This window comes from Anabrus simplex, chromosome 6 (genome assembly GCF_040414725.1).
Source record: "Anabrus simplex isolate iqAnaSimp1 chromosome 6, ASM4041472v1, whole genome shotgun sequence".
Classification (NCBI taxonomy): Eukaryota; Metazoa; Arthropoda; class Insecta; order Orthoptera; family Tettigoniidae; genus Anabrus; species Anabrus simplex.
This window is the reverse complement of record NC_090270.1, coordinates 160,613,659-160,631,746: the sequence shown is the minus strand read 5'-3', so window position 1 is coordinate 160,631,746 and position 18,088 is coordinate 160,613,659. Positions and strand designations below refer to the sequence as shown.

General features: G+C 37.6%; 1 protein-coding gene across 1 annotated transcript in view; it reads right to left on the bottom strand.

Moving 5' to 3' along the window:
• The window catches only part of LOC136875911 (uncharacterized), a 469,584-nt gene that overhangs the window by 121,787 nt on the left and 329,709 nt on the right, over positions 1–18,088 (bottom strand). The window contains exons 12-15 of the mRNA XM_068228250.1: positions 10,572–10,741; positions 6,599–6,707; positions 4,785–4,951; positions 3,889–4,024 (exon numbers count right to left, since the gene is read on the bottom strand). Coding sequence (XP_068084351.1) covers positions 3,889–4,024; positions 4,785–4,951; positions 6,599–6,707; positions 10,572–10,741 — 582 coding nt within the window. The remainder of the gene's footprint in view (positions 1–3,888; positions 4,025–4,784; positions 4,952–6,598; positions 6,708–10,571; positions 10,742–18,088) is intronic.

The following is an 18,088-nucleotide window of genomic DNA, read 5'->3' as shown; positions in this document are numbered from 1 at the left end:
CCCATCTTCAAAAAGAAGGGGACCCCTGCTAAATGTGCTGATTACCGACCGATCCGACTTTCGTGTCACGCGATGAAGGTATTCGAAGGGGTTCTTGATAAAATGATACGTGAGATTGTAGAGCTTCCAGAAACCAAGCTGGATTTTTGAAGAATTGTGGCAGAACCAATGCAATCCATGCTGCATGGCTCTTGGTTGAAAAGCATTGTGAGAAGAACAAGCCAATCCATCTACAGTAGCTTTCCTGGACCTTGAGAAGGCCTTTGATTGCATACCGCATGACCTCACATGGCTAGCACTGCGAGAGCATGGCATACCAGAATATCTTGTCAACTGGGTTCAGCAGCTCTATGTAGATCCATTGAGCTATGTTCAGGCCACTGCAGGAGCAATGACTTTCCCATCACCGTTGGCGTTCACCAAGGTTCAGAGCTGTCACCACTCTTGTTCATTCTAGTGATGGACACACTAACAGCAAACCTGCACCGTACTTTGCCATGGACTCTTCTCTACACAGATAATGTCATGTTGGCAGATCTCGAGGAACTCTGCTGTGCAAACCATGGTGCTAGGTGCTCCATGTGAGATTTGTGATGGACAAAGCAGAGGTGGAACAGGTTTTTTCTGGGTACTCCAGTTTTCCTTGTCATCATTCATTCCAGCAACACTCTCTAATATCATTTCATTTCATCTGTCAGTCATTAATCATTACCCCAGAGGAATGCAACAGGCTTTGGCAGGCGGCACAAGTCCTATCCTCACCGCTAGATGGGACTTCATTCATTCCATTCCTGACCCGGTTGAATGACTGGAAACAGGCCGTGGATTTTTGTTTTCATTGTCTGTGGTCCATCTCACTACATTGTTTAAGTCCCCTGCAGTTGCTCACAATCCTGTAACTCATTTACTACTCTATACAGTATAACATCATCCGCAAATATCCTTATCTGTGATTCCAGATCTTTACTCATATCATTTATATGTATCAGAAAACATAAAGGTCCAATAACACTGCCCTGTGGGCCCCATCTTAATCATTACAGCATCAGGTAACACTTCACCTACTCTAATCCTCCAAGTTCTATTTTCTTGAAATGTTGCCACCCATTCAACAGCTCTTTTATCTAGTCCAATTGCCCTCATTTTTGTCAGTAATCTCCCATGATCTACCCTATCAAAAGCCTTGTATAGGTCAACAGTGATACAGTCCATTTAACCTCCTGAATCTAAAATATCTGCTATATCTTACTGGAATCCTACAACTTGAGCTTCAGTGGAATAACCTTTCATAAAATCGAACTGCCTTTTATCAAACCAGTTAGTAATTTTGCAAACGCGTCTAATATAATCAGAACGAATGCTTTCCCAGAGCTTTCATGTCAAGCTAACTGAACTGGCCTGTAATTTTCTGTTTTATGTTTGTCATCCTTTCCCTTGTACACTGAGGCTGCTGTTGCAACTCTCAATTCATTTGGTATAGCTCATTTATGCAAACAGTAATCAAATAAGTATTTCAGATATGGTACTATATCCCAACCCACAGCCTTTAATATATCTCCAGAAATCTTATAAATCCCAGTTGCTTTGTAGCTTTCAACTTTTGTATCTTTTTATAAATGTCTTTATTATCATAGGTAAATTTCATTATTTTGCCAGTATTAATTGCCTCCTCTATCAGTATTAGTCACCTCCTCAACCAAGATATTATATCCAACTACCTTAATATATTGCTGACTGAACACTTTTGCCTGCTGTAAGGCCTCGCATATACACTCTTCTTGTTCATTAATGATCCCAGGAATGTCCTTCCTGGAACCTGTTTCTGCCTTAAAGTATCTATACATGTCCTTCCATTGCTCCCTAAAATTCATGTGGCTCCCAATTATGTTTGCCATCATGTTATCTTTAGCTGAAATTTTTGCTTAATTCAATTTCTTAGTGAACTCCTTCAATCTCTCCTTACTCCCACAACCATTTCTAACTCTATTTCTTTCTAATCTGCACTTCCTTCTTAATCTCTTTGTTTCCCTGTTATAATATAATGGGACCTTACTATTCCTTACCACTGTTAAAGGTACATATCTGTTTTCATACTCCTCAACAATTGATTTAAACCTATCCCATAGGCTGTTTACATTTTTATTTACCATTTTTCATTGATCATAATTGCTTTTTAAAAATGTCCCCATTCCCCTCATATTAGCCATATGGTATTACCTAATAATAGTCCTACTTTTACAACATTCCCTTCTAACACAATTATTTTTTAACTCTGACAAAGGCAGCTTTATGATCACTTATACCATCTGTCACTTCAGTTTCCTTATAGAGCTCATCTGGTTTTATCAGCACTACGTCTAGAATACTTTTCCCTCTAGTTGGTTCCATCACTTTCTGATTCAGCTGTCCCCCCTGTAATAACTTATTCACCATTTGTTGGTCATGCTTTCTGTCATTCGCATTCCCTTCCCGGTTAACGTTTGGCAACCTCAGATCACCTGCTACAATAACATTCCTTTCTGTGTCATTCCCCACATAGCTGATTATCTTATCAAATACTTCTTCATCATCATCAATTGGTACACCCCAGAAACATCAAGTTGCGTATTGTCTTTAGAGATGAGTATTACACCTAGGATTTCATGTTCCTCATCCTTTACTTTTTCGTAGCTTACAAATTTTTCTTTCACAAATCCTGGAAAAGATAAATTCAACAGTGCCACATTGCTGAGGAGTCCAAATAACTCCTTGCACAGGTTGACTATTCGGAGTCGTGTGTCTCATGGTGTGGTACAGTGCGTATTGCTATTCGGAGATCATTACACATGTTTCCATACAAAATGAGTTATTGCCAGATAATGCCAACCATCATGTTGAATATTATCATTGTATCATGTTGAATATTGTCATTGGTTCTTAGAATATGTGATGCTGAATGGAGAGGAATTAGATGACTGGTACTGGTCAGACGAGGCTTGGTTTCACCTCCTGTGAATGCACCGAATGCACTAATGAGTGATGAACTGAAAATCATCATGTGTTGCATGAGTCTCCACTTCATGCACAAAAGATTGGCAGATGGTGTGCCATGTTGCAAAAGATTGTGTTCTTCAACACTATAATCAACAGTTAACATTAAACTGTACTGGTCAGGCATTTTTTTGCCACTTTGACTGAGGAGGAAAAGAGAAGGACAGGAAAATGCAGCTCTCATAGTGCTCATGTTATCATGGAGTACCTGGAATTGGTGTTACGAGGGACCATCATTCCAAGCCACTGTGGCCAGCTCGATCTCCCAATCTATGTTCTCCAGACTTGTTCTTATGCGAATATTTTCAAGTCAGCAGCGTACATTACCCATCCTTAGAATTTGGAAGACCTAAAGACCAACATTTAGTGCATTATGAGCAACATTTCACATGAAATCTTAACAATTCCAGTTGCTTTTCTACCTTTCAACTTTTGTAAATATCTTCATTATCATAGGTAAATTTCAATACTTTGCTGATATTACTGACTTCCTCTACCTAAACATTGTTCTAATGTCAAACGATCTTAACATACTACTAACTAAATACTTCTGTGTTCTGTATATCATCACATATACACACTCTTTGGTCATTTATTACTCACCCCCCACCTCCCTAATCTCTCTCCTCTCCCTCTCTCTCTCTCTCTCTCTCTCTCTCTCTCTCCCTCCCTCCCAGCTTGCTTCGCTAAATGAGTATTCTACTATAAAGGTTATCAATAAATAGCATTACTCTGTATCTTATAGTGTGCCAAGAGAATCCTAGATTGCATATCAGTTCTTTCTAGATCTGGGGTAAACTCAGCCCTTAACCACTCTATTAAGTCTAGTATACTTGCTAGGACTACTGTACACCTTACCTATGTAAAGAATTTAGAAGCTCTTCAGATGCATATTCCAGCAGAATTGAGGTGTTGGCAAGGGCTAGCGCCTGTTTATTAGCCTTGCTAAAGGATGCAGCTGTTCCAGCTGGAGACTTGGGATCTACTCCACCATCTGAAATAAAACAGTATTGTTCATTTAATAACATAGGTAAAGAAACAGATGTGTATATAAAAGTACTTAAATGTCTTATAAAATTAAATAGATTTATTTTGAGTACAGCATAGTGAGTTTCATGCAATGCCTCTCCGAGTCCACAAAACTCATCATTTTTGGTAACTTGTCTCACTCTCAATCAAGTTTAAATCATTAAGTCAAGTTTCTGGGCTTCTGCTATAGTTATTGTAGTTGAATGGACATCTTTGTTAGCATGTTTTAAATTGAGACTCAGATCTGTCTACAAGTTAATGTTGGTATATATTTTTAAACAAGAATTAGAAACATGAAAAAGAAATATTCTGTTATATGCATGAACTGAATGAGTAAAGCACCCATTAAGAATAGCTAATTACAGCTACCATAAACTCGATTCACACTTCCTACTTTTGCTATGATGTCAAACAGATCATTCTAAGTCTGGGGTAATTTCATGCCTTAACCACTCTATTGAGTCTAAGGAGCAGTTGTTTTTTAAAAGTTCTCAAGATACAAAAAAAGTAAACTACATACATTCACTAAGAAACAAAGATCTAATTTACTAAGGAATAACCCCAATGCTCAATCTTTTTCATCTCTCCTAAAGAAAATCTTACTGACAGTAACTTATATCTACCTGATATAAATTTTAAACTTGTTTCTCACACTTGAATTGTGCCTGAGGAACAAATTTCTGTTCTGTATATAGTTCAAATTTCTATGAAAATTTCATACTTACATTTTGCCCAGACCTGATATTCCTTCTGTTTCCGTAATAGCATATCTGTCTCAGCCCGTTCTATTGCTTGCATTATCAGCTCATCCGAAATCCTAGTTGTGGACTCTTCATCTTGCCAGGCAGACAGATCCAGTGTTGGTTGCAGCTCGCAAGAAATACGAACATTTCTAATAGAGGTTAGAAGCATTGATAATTATACCAGAAACAAATATGTATGGTACTGTATATGAAAACAAGTTTAATCAGTGAAGTATAGTAAAGCCTCAATTGGCCAGACTAATGTAATCATGGTAGAAATTATCATCTACATGGAATCATTCCTTTTATATGGCAAGCAAATTGAAATGATGACGTCTCTTATACCAGTATGTTGTTTCCTCATGTGTCATCCAACATTTGAAAGTACCTATCAGATGAAATAGAAAAACTGTACTCTCTTCATTTTCTTCTTTCTCCACCTGAGTGACGAGTGGCAACTAAGGAATTTCAGGTGAATCTGGCAATGCTTTATTAACTACTTTGGTTAACTCTTGTTCTTTTGCCCTGATGAGATTAGTTTATGGACCCTAGAGAGTTTTTCATTTTCAGATTTTCATGGTCTTCCCTTTCTTTCACTGATGCCTTAATTATTTGAAGGGTCAGAATTTTCCTGTTTTCTCTTTTAATTATTATATAGAGGGATTGATTGATGAGCTGATTGATGCCATTGTTTTTCCCCTTAAAACACCAATCACGTCTATCATTATCTTCCATTGACAATATCATTAACCAATATACAACACATTCAATTTTTATCAACTGGAAAGCTCATCTAGTTTTAGTTTTCTTTAACATACCTCATGTTAAAATTAACCTGTCATATGCCAGGTCATTTCTAAGAAATTCCTGTCTACCTCACAGGAAACTACAGTCTGACTCCAGACATTTCCAAGAAGGTCCTGGATGTCTTGAACTGAAGTAGGAAAGTTAGCATTTTCATGAGATCTAATATTTCTGTTTAATGGTTTCCTAAATACAGTAATTTTTGAAGAAAATTTGGAAAGTAAGCTGATGATCATACTTCTAACAGTTAGGATACCAGCTGATGAATTAACCTGAGCATTATGTCCAAGTTACTCAATTACAGTTCTTATTGACTGGTATCATAATTAGCAATTTTTCCATGGTTATATCACTAGAGTTTAAACCATCAATATTTAACTTACTGTCTAATAATTTCTGGCAAGCAGTCTGGAGAATTCAATATATCAGGAAAATATGTTATTTTTTAAGAGCTTTGAACTCAGAATCATCAGACCAAGGACTTATCTATTGGGAAGTTCATCTAAATCTTTTTTTAAAAAGTAACTTCTGTTTAAGTTAACTTTCATAAGTTGAGTTATATGCTGGTACATTTCTAAGGAAGTCCTGTGTATCTCAGAAGGACAACCTGTTTTATTGTGATGTCTGCATTACAGGGTGTATTTGTAGTAACTCAGGACTAGAATAAAAGAGGAAGTAGCAATATTTCTGAGAATGAAATTGCAGAAAGCCACTTTGAGGATGACCATTGAAGAGATTCAAACAAATATTGTCTCCTGGGTTCATAGGCAGTCACTATACTGCCCAAGCTTTTACATACTGCTTTACTCTGATCAGCATCATAAAATACCGTACAATAAAAGATTTGACAGAATATAATAAGGAGAACTTAATACAGTGATAAGGGACACATAGTTTAACTGGGTCTGACTCAGTCAAGTTTTACTATACTTCTTCTGAGCACAGAAGTAAGAGAACATCTGCTGAAAATAGAAGTAAAAAAGTAAACTCACAAATAAGTGTCTTCTTGAACAAATGCACGCATCTGCACTTCTTCCAAGTTGGGCGTGTTGTCACATAAGAGTCCAGAAAGAGTAACTTTACGTAGCTCTTGAAGTTGTTCTGCAATCAGTTGAGATAAGTTAATCAAACATATCTGGCCAATATTATTACTATCATGAACACAAATTTAGTTATAATTAACAGTCTTAAAAATCTTGGCATGCGTAATAAGAAAGCAAGCATTTATATTTGTTTAAACATACATTTTAACAAATTGCATAAATTTTAGATATACAGTAGAAACTCAATTTTCCGAGCACCTTTTAGTTTTTACTACATCGATATGCAACATAATCTTTCATGCTTCATAATTGTTCATAAATGTTTTATATGTTCTACTGTATGTTTACTTTATTACTCTTCATGTGGATCTATCTGAAATTTTAAAATTTTGAATTCATATTGTTCATAAGTGTTTCATATACTGTACTGTACCTATTGTATGATTTTATTACATTAAAATTATGAATTTGATTATCTGGATTTTTGATTATCCAGACAACGCCTAGTACCAATTAGTCCAGATAATCAAGTTCCTACAGTCATCATCATCATCATCATCTTCATCATCATCATCATCATCATCATCATCATTTCCCGTTTTCCAACTGACACCAGGTAGGGGCAAATAAGGTTTCTCTCCACTTCATCCTGTTTCTCCACTGTTCTTCATCCAACACTGTGTTCCAGTCCAAGCTCCATTGTCCTATGCTGTTCTTAACAGAGTCCATCTATCGTAGTCTTGGTTTTCCTTGTCCTTTCTTCCCTGTCATTTGTCTTTCCAGCTTCTTTCAACAGTTTGACGTGTCCACACCATCTCAATCTGTTTTGTTCCGGTTGGTTGTTCAGTTTTTTCAAATTTAACTCTTTTCGTATGCCTTCAATTCTCACTCTAACCCTCCTTGTCTCCTGTACCATACTCCTCAAGAATTTTGTTTCAGCTACCTGTACTGTATCCTCCTTTCTCTGAGCCAAAGCCTGGGTTTCTGCTGCAGATGTCATTATAGGTAAGTAATATATCTTGTTCATTACTTCTTTAGCCTTCATTGGTACATCTTCATTCCACATTAATCTCCATACCTGGTGATACAAGGCACTCCCCGGTTGTATCCTTCTACTAATTTCCATATCCAGTCTTCCATTTTCTGTATAAATATTTTGAAAAAAATACATAAAGCATAAATATTTAAAATTAAAAAGAAGTAATATTATAACAATTAGCATAAAGTATGTATTTACTGAATGAAAAATGATGAAAACCTACAACGTCTTGTCCAGTCAATAACCGGGTCAGGGATGGAATGAATGAAGCCCCCATCTTGCGGCGAGGATAGGAATTGTGTCGGCTGCCAAAGCCTGTCGCACTCCTCTGGGGCAATGATTAATGACTGACAGATGAAATGAAATGATAGTAGAGAGTGTTGCTGGAATGAAAGATGACAGGGAAAACCGGAGTACCCTGAGAAAAATCTGTCCCACTTCCACTTTGTCTAGCACAAATCTCACTTGGACTGACCGGGATTTGAACCGCGGAACCCAGTGATTAGAGGCCGACATGCTGCTGCCTGAGCCACGGAGCCTCGCATTGACTGAATATATAGTTTAATTGATTAACACAAGCTGAATGTAGAAAATCAATTAATTCATTATAGTTAGCTTGAAAGAAATTTGCTTATGGATTGATAAGAATTCATCAAATCATCACTGGAATTAGCTTACGAGTAAGATAATAGGATTTATTATTTATAAATTTCATTTTCTGTATTGACAGATTCAAAGTATAGATAAGAAAAGTGTTTTTCCACCAATCAATACACAATTTATTTTAAATAGATTAAACTAGCACCGGTTTCGGCTCTTTAACGGCCATCATCAGCTAGTACATGATTTGTTTCCAGCCATTAGACAATTCACAAGTTGTTATTGTATTAGACATCCGGATGTCTAATGGGGGATGGAAATGTATACAGTAGCATGTAATTAAAATATCAGTAGTCAAGGTAAAAAGTTACAATAAGTTAGAACATGAGTATGTAGGACATATTAAAACATATGGGTCATAATATAAAACACTTAAAAAGTTTTAACACATTAAAATTTGGTAAGTATAGGTAGACACTTGTTAAAAAAATTTTAGTTCATGTTACATAGGTTCCATTCTTCTATCTTCTGTGTAGTTCCTTTGCTTTTATGTTATGTTGATTTTAGCTGTGTATGGTAATCTTCGAGAAAGTTCTGAAGCTGGTATGCGTCATGTTGATATGGACCTTTGTCATGAAGAAATTTTTTATATTGTGTTATATATTCCAACTTGTGATGTACTCTGGTAAGTTTTAATATAGTAAACAGCAGGTCTTGAGTTTGAATTAGAAGTAGTTGGTGGCAACACCTCTCTCGTCTACGTTTGTGGTTGTAGTTTTAGTTGTTGTGGAAGTCTTGTGCCGATGTGTTTGAAGGCTTGTTGTGTTCTACTGCGAGTGCATCTGGGGTATGAAGATACTAATGTTTTATACTAATAAAGTGTTCTAAACTAAAGTGTGTTTAATGTATTTAATTTTAAAATTCTGAGAACAAGCCGTGTCCCATTTTTACCTACTTGTTTTCAGTAATAAAAGTGCAGCCTGTACATGCATAATATGGTACAGTATATAAAAATGGTGTAAAAATGTCCTCTATTGTGTTGCTAGAACTTCTTGCTTGCTTTTTGCCTGCAGGTTGAAGCTCATCTAAAGCTGTGGTACATAGCTACTTATTTGGGAATGGTTGCCACGACAACCAAGTAGAGTTTGCACTTGGCTAAAACGAGTTTTAGTGCATTTCTATTTCCAAATCCTGATGGGAGATTCAGAAACACTTTTTAGCCTCCTTTGGCAGTCTGGTTTATTGACACTGACAGGAGGAAAATAGCAGTTTTTATTTAGCCATTCTTTGGGGTAGCGTGGTGTAGGGGTAGCGTCCCTGCCTCTTACCCAGAGGCCCCGGGATCGATTCCCGGCCAGGTCAGGGATTTTTACCTGGACCTGAGGGTTGGTTCGAGGTCCACTCAGCCTACGTGATTAGAATTGAGGAGCTATCTGACGGTGAGATGGCGGCCCCGGTCTAGAAAGCCAAGAATAACGGCCAAGAGGATTCATCGTGCTGACCACACAACACCTCGTAATCTGCAGGCCTTCATGCTGAGCAGCGGTCGCTTGGTAGGCCAAGGCCCTTCATGGGCTGTAGTGCCATGGGGTTTGGTTTGGTTTGGTTTGGTTTGGTTTAGTGTTCAGAAAGGGATCACCATTGGTTTCGTTTTTACCACAATGCACTACCGTCTCATGGACCTGCAAGGGTTTTCAGCCTGTTTCCCATTTCCTTTCCTATAGTCGTCATGTTGGTCAACTTGGTATTTATTTCTCTATGCTGTTTTTGGAGCATTAATGTGGGGTGTGTGTTTCATTTAACTTAATGTGCTCAAATCACATGAAGTTTAAATTTTTATTATTATTATAACTCTTTTTGTTTGTTGTATAATCTGTAGTGGTTACAAACAGCATTGTCAGAGCTTAGATTAAGTACCATTTTATTTTCCGGAGGTGTGCCTCAAAACCTGGTTGATTTTAGTCAAGAGGAAGTTATTAGAGACACTTTCATAAAATATGAATAGAAAGCTAATATGTTAAAGATGAGATATGAACTGACTTTGAAGCTTTATAGTAACATATATGTATTTTGTTTTCATTTGTAGTTACTCTAATCATGTAATGATAACCTATCACTAAATTGAGTCCTGATGTAAGGAAAGGTTATGTCAATCATATTAAAATAAATAACTACAAGTACTGTGGCCAGTTACTGGTAAATTTCAACATTTCAGTATGTTCACTAATTTTTTATTAAGGTAAACTGTAATGTTAACATTTGGTTTTATTAGATTCAACCTACTTTGGTTGAATGATGACGGAGGCAGATCATTTTCATACCAGAACCGGTCACTATTCCTCAGTTTGGTGAACTGGTATGCAAGAAGACATGCAAATGTTGGACCAACAAGAGCTCCACGTTCAGGTGTCTCCAAGATTCCTCCAGCCAAGAGGTCAACATTTTCAAGTGACCTAAAACACACAGAAAACATTTCAGTCTTTTAATAGATTTAAACAAGTAGGATCCAGTCATTAATGTAGAAAGTAATGCAGAAGATAAATAATGGATTTGTAACTTTTATATGAAGGTACCCAGATGTGACCTATCTATCTGAGACATAGGTAATGAAAGAAGGCAACAGAGAGAGAGTAAAATCAGACTACAGGCATGTGAAATGTAGTTCCTGAGGATCAGAATTGTATTAGAGGGGAAAACAAAATTAGTGAGATAATTAATTAAACTGGAATTCATATGTGGTAGAATAGAATCGAGAATAAATTAAGAAAGGTGTTTGATAGGAAGAGAAAATGTGTAGAAGAAGAAGGAGGAGAAAACCGGACAACAGTAGAAAAGGAGAGAATGTCAGAAGATGGGAAACACAGGAGTATGTGTTCTCAACAGATCTAATCATAGGCTGGGAACTGTTGATGATAGCACAAATCACTGAGCTGTCAAACAGCTGACTATGACAGATCTGAAGTACACCTTTTGGACGCAAATAGATGCTGCCATTTTTATGGACATTTTGGCATCAAAAGTGATAAATTCTAATTTAACAATTCTGTTCTTGAGATGGTAATAATTCTTAACGAAACATTGTTTGCTTTGAGTCAGCCATGGGACTTCAGCTGTTTATGTCAATCAATTCTGTGTCCAAATGTGAACCTGAAAACAAAAATCTTGATGATCCTGATGAGGAAAGGACAGATAAGGAGTGGATCAGTGGTACGGCATCAGCCTCTGGAGATCGTGATTTCAAATCTGGCAAAGGTAATGGATTTTTAAATGGTGAAGAAAGTTCCATGTTATACAATATTGGCATGTAAAAGATCTCTGGTGACATATTTGGTGTTTACCTGACAAAACTCATTAAAAATCAGCCATAGACACCCAACAGATATTTGGTTTACTCTGCCATTTAGAAGGCCTGGAGAAAAATGGAACTTTGAGACTGGCAAGCAGGCAGCCATATGGCAACAAATTAAAATGCCTTCACATGGTAGCTGAGGCAATTATGATTGTTAATGTTACTAATTGAAAGAGATGGTTCAGCTTCTTGGCTGTTGGCTTTCAGTTCAGAGGGCCCTGGGTTCGATTTCCAGTCGGGCTGTGAATTTTAATTGCTTACGGCTAATTCCTCCAATTTAGGGACTGGGTGTATGTGTTCATCTTAATGTATGGCTACATCTTCATTTACACACAACACATCACATTACAAACCACCAAAGAAACACGCAATAATGAATACACCCCTCTACGTAGGCCTGGCATCAGGAAGGGCATCTGTCCATAAAACTGGACCAAATCCATATTATTGTGACCCCAAATAATTGGGAAAGGGCCAAGAAGATGACCAATTAAAAGATACAAACTGAGATTATGGAAAATAGTCATAAGGAAATTCAAGGAATTTGAAAGAATACGTCGAAACACTGTAGTGAAATATACATAGCTTATTAAATATAATAGAAACTGTAGACAAAATTTTAAGGAGGAAAAATTCAAGTACATAAGTATTTTGTCAAGTCAGAAACTGATACTAGGGAAATATACTGATAAAATAGTTTCAAATTTTTAATGATTTCTATTTAACTGATCACTTTAAATAGAAAATATACACAATAGAGAAGTTTAAAAATGGATTAATTCTATGCAAAGACACGAGAACTTATTAGATGTTTTTTGTGAACCCATGTCAGGCTCCCACAGTATGAGGTAGAGTATTAGTATTATAATCACTGACAAATCTGATCTCTTCTATGATATGATAATAACTAGATCTCTAGATCCAACATGGCATCTGAACTTGTACCTCCAATACAGGGTTATTAATAAAGAAGATAACACTCCACAATGGAGTCCATTGTTGGATGAGCTTGTGAATGGTCAGCTGTTGAGAGTGCTCTTGCATTATTGTAGTGATAAAGTAGTTAACACCAATTGAAATAGTTTAATTTTGTGCATGTGTGATCCATTTAGTGCTATTTATATATTGGTGTTTAGTGCTTGTTGGTAGAAATTGGGAGAAGTAGATTACATTTTCTAGGTTAAGTGGGGCAGCAAGGTGTACTTTGTTTCAAATTTAGATTTAGGAAATAATTTAGGTAATAATATTCAAAAAATTGTTTTTTTTAAATACTGTATCTGTAGGTTTGTTGGTATAATACACAGTTCAAAAAAAATGGGGAATATGTTTTGTCTGGTACATGAACGTTAATTTGATAGATGGGGTTCCAATGGAAGTACAGCATACCTTGAGACCTTAGCTACTCAGAGTACATCAAATCAAAGTTATATTCCATCTGTAGGCGTAACCATGCATTAAACTGTCAGGTGACCCCTCAAAACAAAGTGAATAGCGTGTGTCTTCGTGAGGTACACAGACTACTGCGGTCATTTGAGCACATTGTATGTAAACCAGCACATCCCATGAGACATCTTAATGAGATTCAAGTTGCAAGGGCTGTCACTTTGATCCAGGAAGGATGGACTTTTCGTCGTGTTGCTGTGGGTCTCAATGTCTTTTCGTCCATTATTGAACGCTTGTGGAATCGCTACAATGAGACAGGCCAGTTCACAAGGAGGGTTGGACAAGGTCATGGACGCATGAAAACCCCACAGGATGACTGATATCTGACCATCTGTGCATTGCGGCATCGTTCAGCAACTGCCAGAGAACTGCTACAAGACCTCAGGAGGATCACAGGAGTCACTGTGTCTGACCAGACAGTAAGAAACAGGTTAAGAGAAGTGTCCGTATGACCCAGACATCCTGTTCAAGTGCCCTGTTTAATGCAGCAACATCGCGTAGCTCGCCTTCTATTTGCTCATACCCAAGTCAACTGGCAACTTCGCCAATGGAGACTTGTGTTGTTTTGCAGACGAGTCCAGATTTCTTCTGACACAGCGTCATGGACCTCAACATGTATGGAGACACCGTGGTGAGCAGTACATGCCAAATGTTGTCCAGGAAGGCAACCAATTCGGACAAGATTCTGTGATGATGTAGGGTGGCATCAATATTGATGGCCATACGGATCTCGTCGTCTGTGGTAATCTTACCGCTGCGAGGTACATCGAGCAGATACTGCTACAGCATGTGTTCGTTGCTGCATACGGTGTTGGCCCTGAATTTGTACTCATGCACGACAATGGCAGGGCTCATGTAGCGCCCATCACCAGAGCTGTCTTACGAGAACTGGACATTCAAGAGATGGAATGGCCACTAGTGAGTCCTGACCTTAATCCCATCGAGCATGTGTGGGATAGGCTTGACAGAAGTGTTCGTGGGCATCCTGTTGCACCACAGACTCTCCAAGACCTCGAACAGGCTCTCATTGAAGAATGGGACCTGATACCGCAACGTGACCTCCGTTGACTTACACGGAGCATGCCACGTAGGTGCCAAGCTGTGATAAATGCTCATGTAGGATATACACCATACTGAAACTCTCGAATTGTGATAAAAATCCACCCTGGAGAACTACTTTGTTTTCGCCCCTATTTGGACATTTCCGTTTGTGTTCTGAAAATGAACACGAATCCATCAATGTTCTTTTGTATACTTCAATGGCAAAGAATAAGGGTTTAGTTGGTAATATACCTGGGTGTGAGGTATTGTTTTGTGGAGCATGGTATATGTTCAAAAACATATTCCCCTAATTTTTTCGAACTGTGTACTTACAAAGGCAAGTTATCATAACAAGTTGTAACTTCTGTAGCTTTCACATTCAAGCAGACAACAGACCCAGTATTTCATATAGATATCCATTCAAACTATTATGAAGGTAATAATTTATTCAATTAAATAACACTATGCAGATGTAAACTTCGATTTTTAAAAAAGAAGTTGAAGAGAATACATGGTATTTCACTGGAGAATTACTCAACAGTCTTTGAATTGTTGATGAATGTTCACTGCATTCTGATGAGATCAGTTGAGTAGTTGAGTAAATAAACACAAGAATCAGCTGATTACTGTATTCCATTCATTTGTATTTCTAAGTCCCCAGTATACTTTGTAATTTACACCATCGTTTATACATTGAGTAAAAGTTAATAAGTTAATCAAGTTCCTATATCCCAATAACATTGCAATTCAAGTCCATGGCATAGTTTTGACAGAAGAACATTTTTTGTCTTTTGATAAATTATTGTAGACAACCTCTTATTTTACAGCATTTAAGGACACTTTTATTCTCCGTCCCGCATAGCAGGGGAAATATTAGTAATACACCAGCTGTAAAACTCATATAACCACATTTCAGTTGAGAATTGTAGTGTAGATATGGTATATATTAGACAGTACCTTGCCTGCTATATTTGTGTGCATTGTTGTGTGTGTATCTATTAGAGCATAGCAGGATAATATAGCACTAATAATAATTTGTATCTGCATTTAGCTTTGTTGATATTCTTTGAGTAGTTCTTGAAAATTTTCGTGCTTAGCAATAACATATTGTAATTAGGATACATCTAAACATAGTTTAAAAATGATTGAAGTGTATTGTAATATATTATTAGAAATTAGCGTGCGTATCCTATTATTGTCAAATATTTGTGTAGTATAGTAGAAGTATCTGCAGAAACCCTCTTACTCAAATTCTGTTGTAGTAATTTGGATGGGATTAAGTGCAGTTTAGAATTGTGTAATTCTTGTGAATTCCTTTCGGTATTCAGTAATTAACACCAGTTTTTATCCTAGGGTGTTGTAGGATAAAAATATAGTATGACAAAGTAGTATTGTAGTGTAGCAGTATATTAATTACCTTATAGTCATGTGATGAGTACAATCCTAGACAATATTCCTTTCCTTCCTTTTTCTTTTTGTGCACAGAATAAGTTATTTTATTTTTCTTTTCTTTTCATTTTTGTGTAAATAATGGCTAAGGATGCAAGTGTAGGAACTGTGGGTGTGGCCAGCTATTAAGGAGTATGAGGGAGAAGTTGGTGGGTTTGAGGGAGATAATTGGGATTCTCTCAGAATAGAATAGAATAATTTTATTGTCGTTAGGCAACTGGCAGTTGCAATGGACAGAGTCATAGGTGCATAGTTACAAAATATTACAAGTATCTCATTAAGCACATAAAATAAATACAACTATATACACAAGAGTTAAAATAAACATAACACTATTTGTCCAAGAGAGTGATAAATAACTACTAATTTGCCAATGTGTTAGGATGGCAGTGGCCTTTATTACATAACTTGAAACAGTGTTATTTTTTCTTCAAATTCAGATACTGAGTATGCTATTGGATGTTAACCAATTTTAAAGGGTTCTTTTGAAGTTACATAGGGGCATATCCTTCAGAAGACAAGAAGGAAGGTAGGCCCCCATCAAACAATGTACAGGATACAGCAGGTGTAAAAGAGGAATGGGAAGGTAAGGGGGAAATTGTAAAAGGCATGTGGTATAATGTTTTAAGGGTAAGGAAATTGCAGGTTAACAGCTCTATTCAGAAGTGTTCGTGGGCATCCTGTTGCACCACAGACTCTCCAAGACCTCGAACAGGCTCTCATTGAAGAATGGGACCTGATACCGCAACGTGACCTCCGTTGACTTACACGGAGCATGCCACGTAGGTGCCACGCTGTGATAAATGCTCATGTAGGATATACACCATACTGAAACTCTCGAATTGTGATAAAAATCCACCCTGGAGAACTACTTTGTTTTCGCCCCTATTTGGACATTTCCGTTTGTGTTCTGAAAATGAACACGAATCCATCAATGTTCTTTTGTATACTTCAATGGCAAAGAATAAGGGTTTAGTTGGTAATATACCTGGGTGTGAGGTATTACCGATCAGAATTCAGGACAGGTGTCCATGAGAAATTGGTACGAGTTACTGCTGGTAGAACAACAGAGGGAAGGTGAGGAACTGTTGCTGAGAAGTGTCGAAGTAGGAGGAAGGGAAAAGGTAGGAAAGGGAAATGTAAAACAGAGGATAGGAAAAAAACAGGTGGAGCAGGGACATGGGCAGGGGAAAAGGGATGAGGAAGTAGCCTCTGCAGTTGTCAGGAAAGATAGAGCCAACCAGGGTGGGAGGGGATCAAATGTGGTGGGTAGGGTTGAGGCTCTGGTCATGGGAAATTCCATTGTTAGACATGTGAGGAAAGTGTGTGGAGGAAAGGGAACCAGGGTAGGATGTTATCCAGGAATTAGGTTGAGGCACATGTTTGGGAAAGTAGAAGAGAAGGAGAAGGTAAAGGAGAAGGTGGTAGTGTTTCCTGTTGGTACCAACAATGTAAGGCAATCAGGTATAAATACCAATATAGTTGGGGATGTGAGATCTGGTAAATGCAGCACAGATGAAATTTAAGGAAGCAGAGATTGTTATCAGTGGAATATGGAATACTGTGTAGGAGGGATACTGACTGGAAGTTGATTGGGGATTTAAATGAGACTATGGAGTGGGTATGTAGGATACTGGGAGTGCGATTTCTAGATCCTAATGAGTGGGTAGGTGATAGGGATCTGCACTCAGATGGCCTTCACTTAAACTGCAGTGGTACAGTATATATTAGGAAATTTGTTTAGAAGGGTTATAGGGAAGTATATTCAGGGAAACGGGGTGGTCTAGGGAGCGGCGGTGATAGGGGTACAGGAATCTGGAAGTCAAGTATGAATGATATAGAAATGTTAGTGTTGAACTGTAGAAGTATTGTAAAGAAAGGAATAGAATTAAGTTTTTTTGCTATTTGCATTACGTCGCACCGACACAGATAGGTCTTGTGGCGACGATGGGAAAGGAAAGACCTAGGAATGGGAAAGAAGTGGCCATGGCCTTAATTAAGATACAGCCCCAGCATTTGCCTGGTGTGAAAATGGGAAACCACGGAAAACCATCTTCACGACTGCCGACAGTGGGGTGCGAGCTCACAGCTGCGCGCCTCTAACTGCACGGCCAAATCGACCAGTATAGAATTAAGTAATTTACTAGATATATACTTACCAGATATTGTAATAAGAGTTGAATCATGGCTGAGAAATGATATAATGAATGCAGAAATTTTATCACGGAACTGGAGTGTGTATCATAGAGATAGGATAGGAATGGTAGGGGGAGAGTATTCATTCTGGTGAAAGAAGAGTTTGTATGCTGCAAAAAAGTTAAAGAGAAACATGAAATTCTAGGTGTAAGGCTCATTTCTATAGATAATAGGCAACGTGATGTCTTTGGAGTAAACAGATTGGGAAAGGGTAGCACTGATGCTGATTCATAATTATATGATAAGATAATCATCTGTGTGGGAAAAAGTATGGAAAGGAATGTGATTGTAGCGGGAGATCCCAATTTACCGAATGTCAATT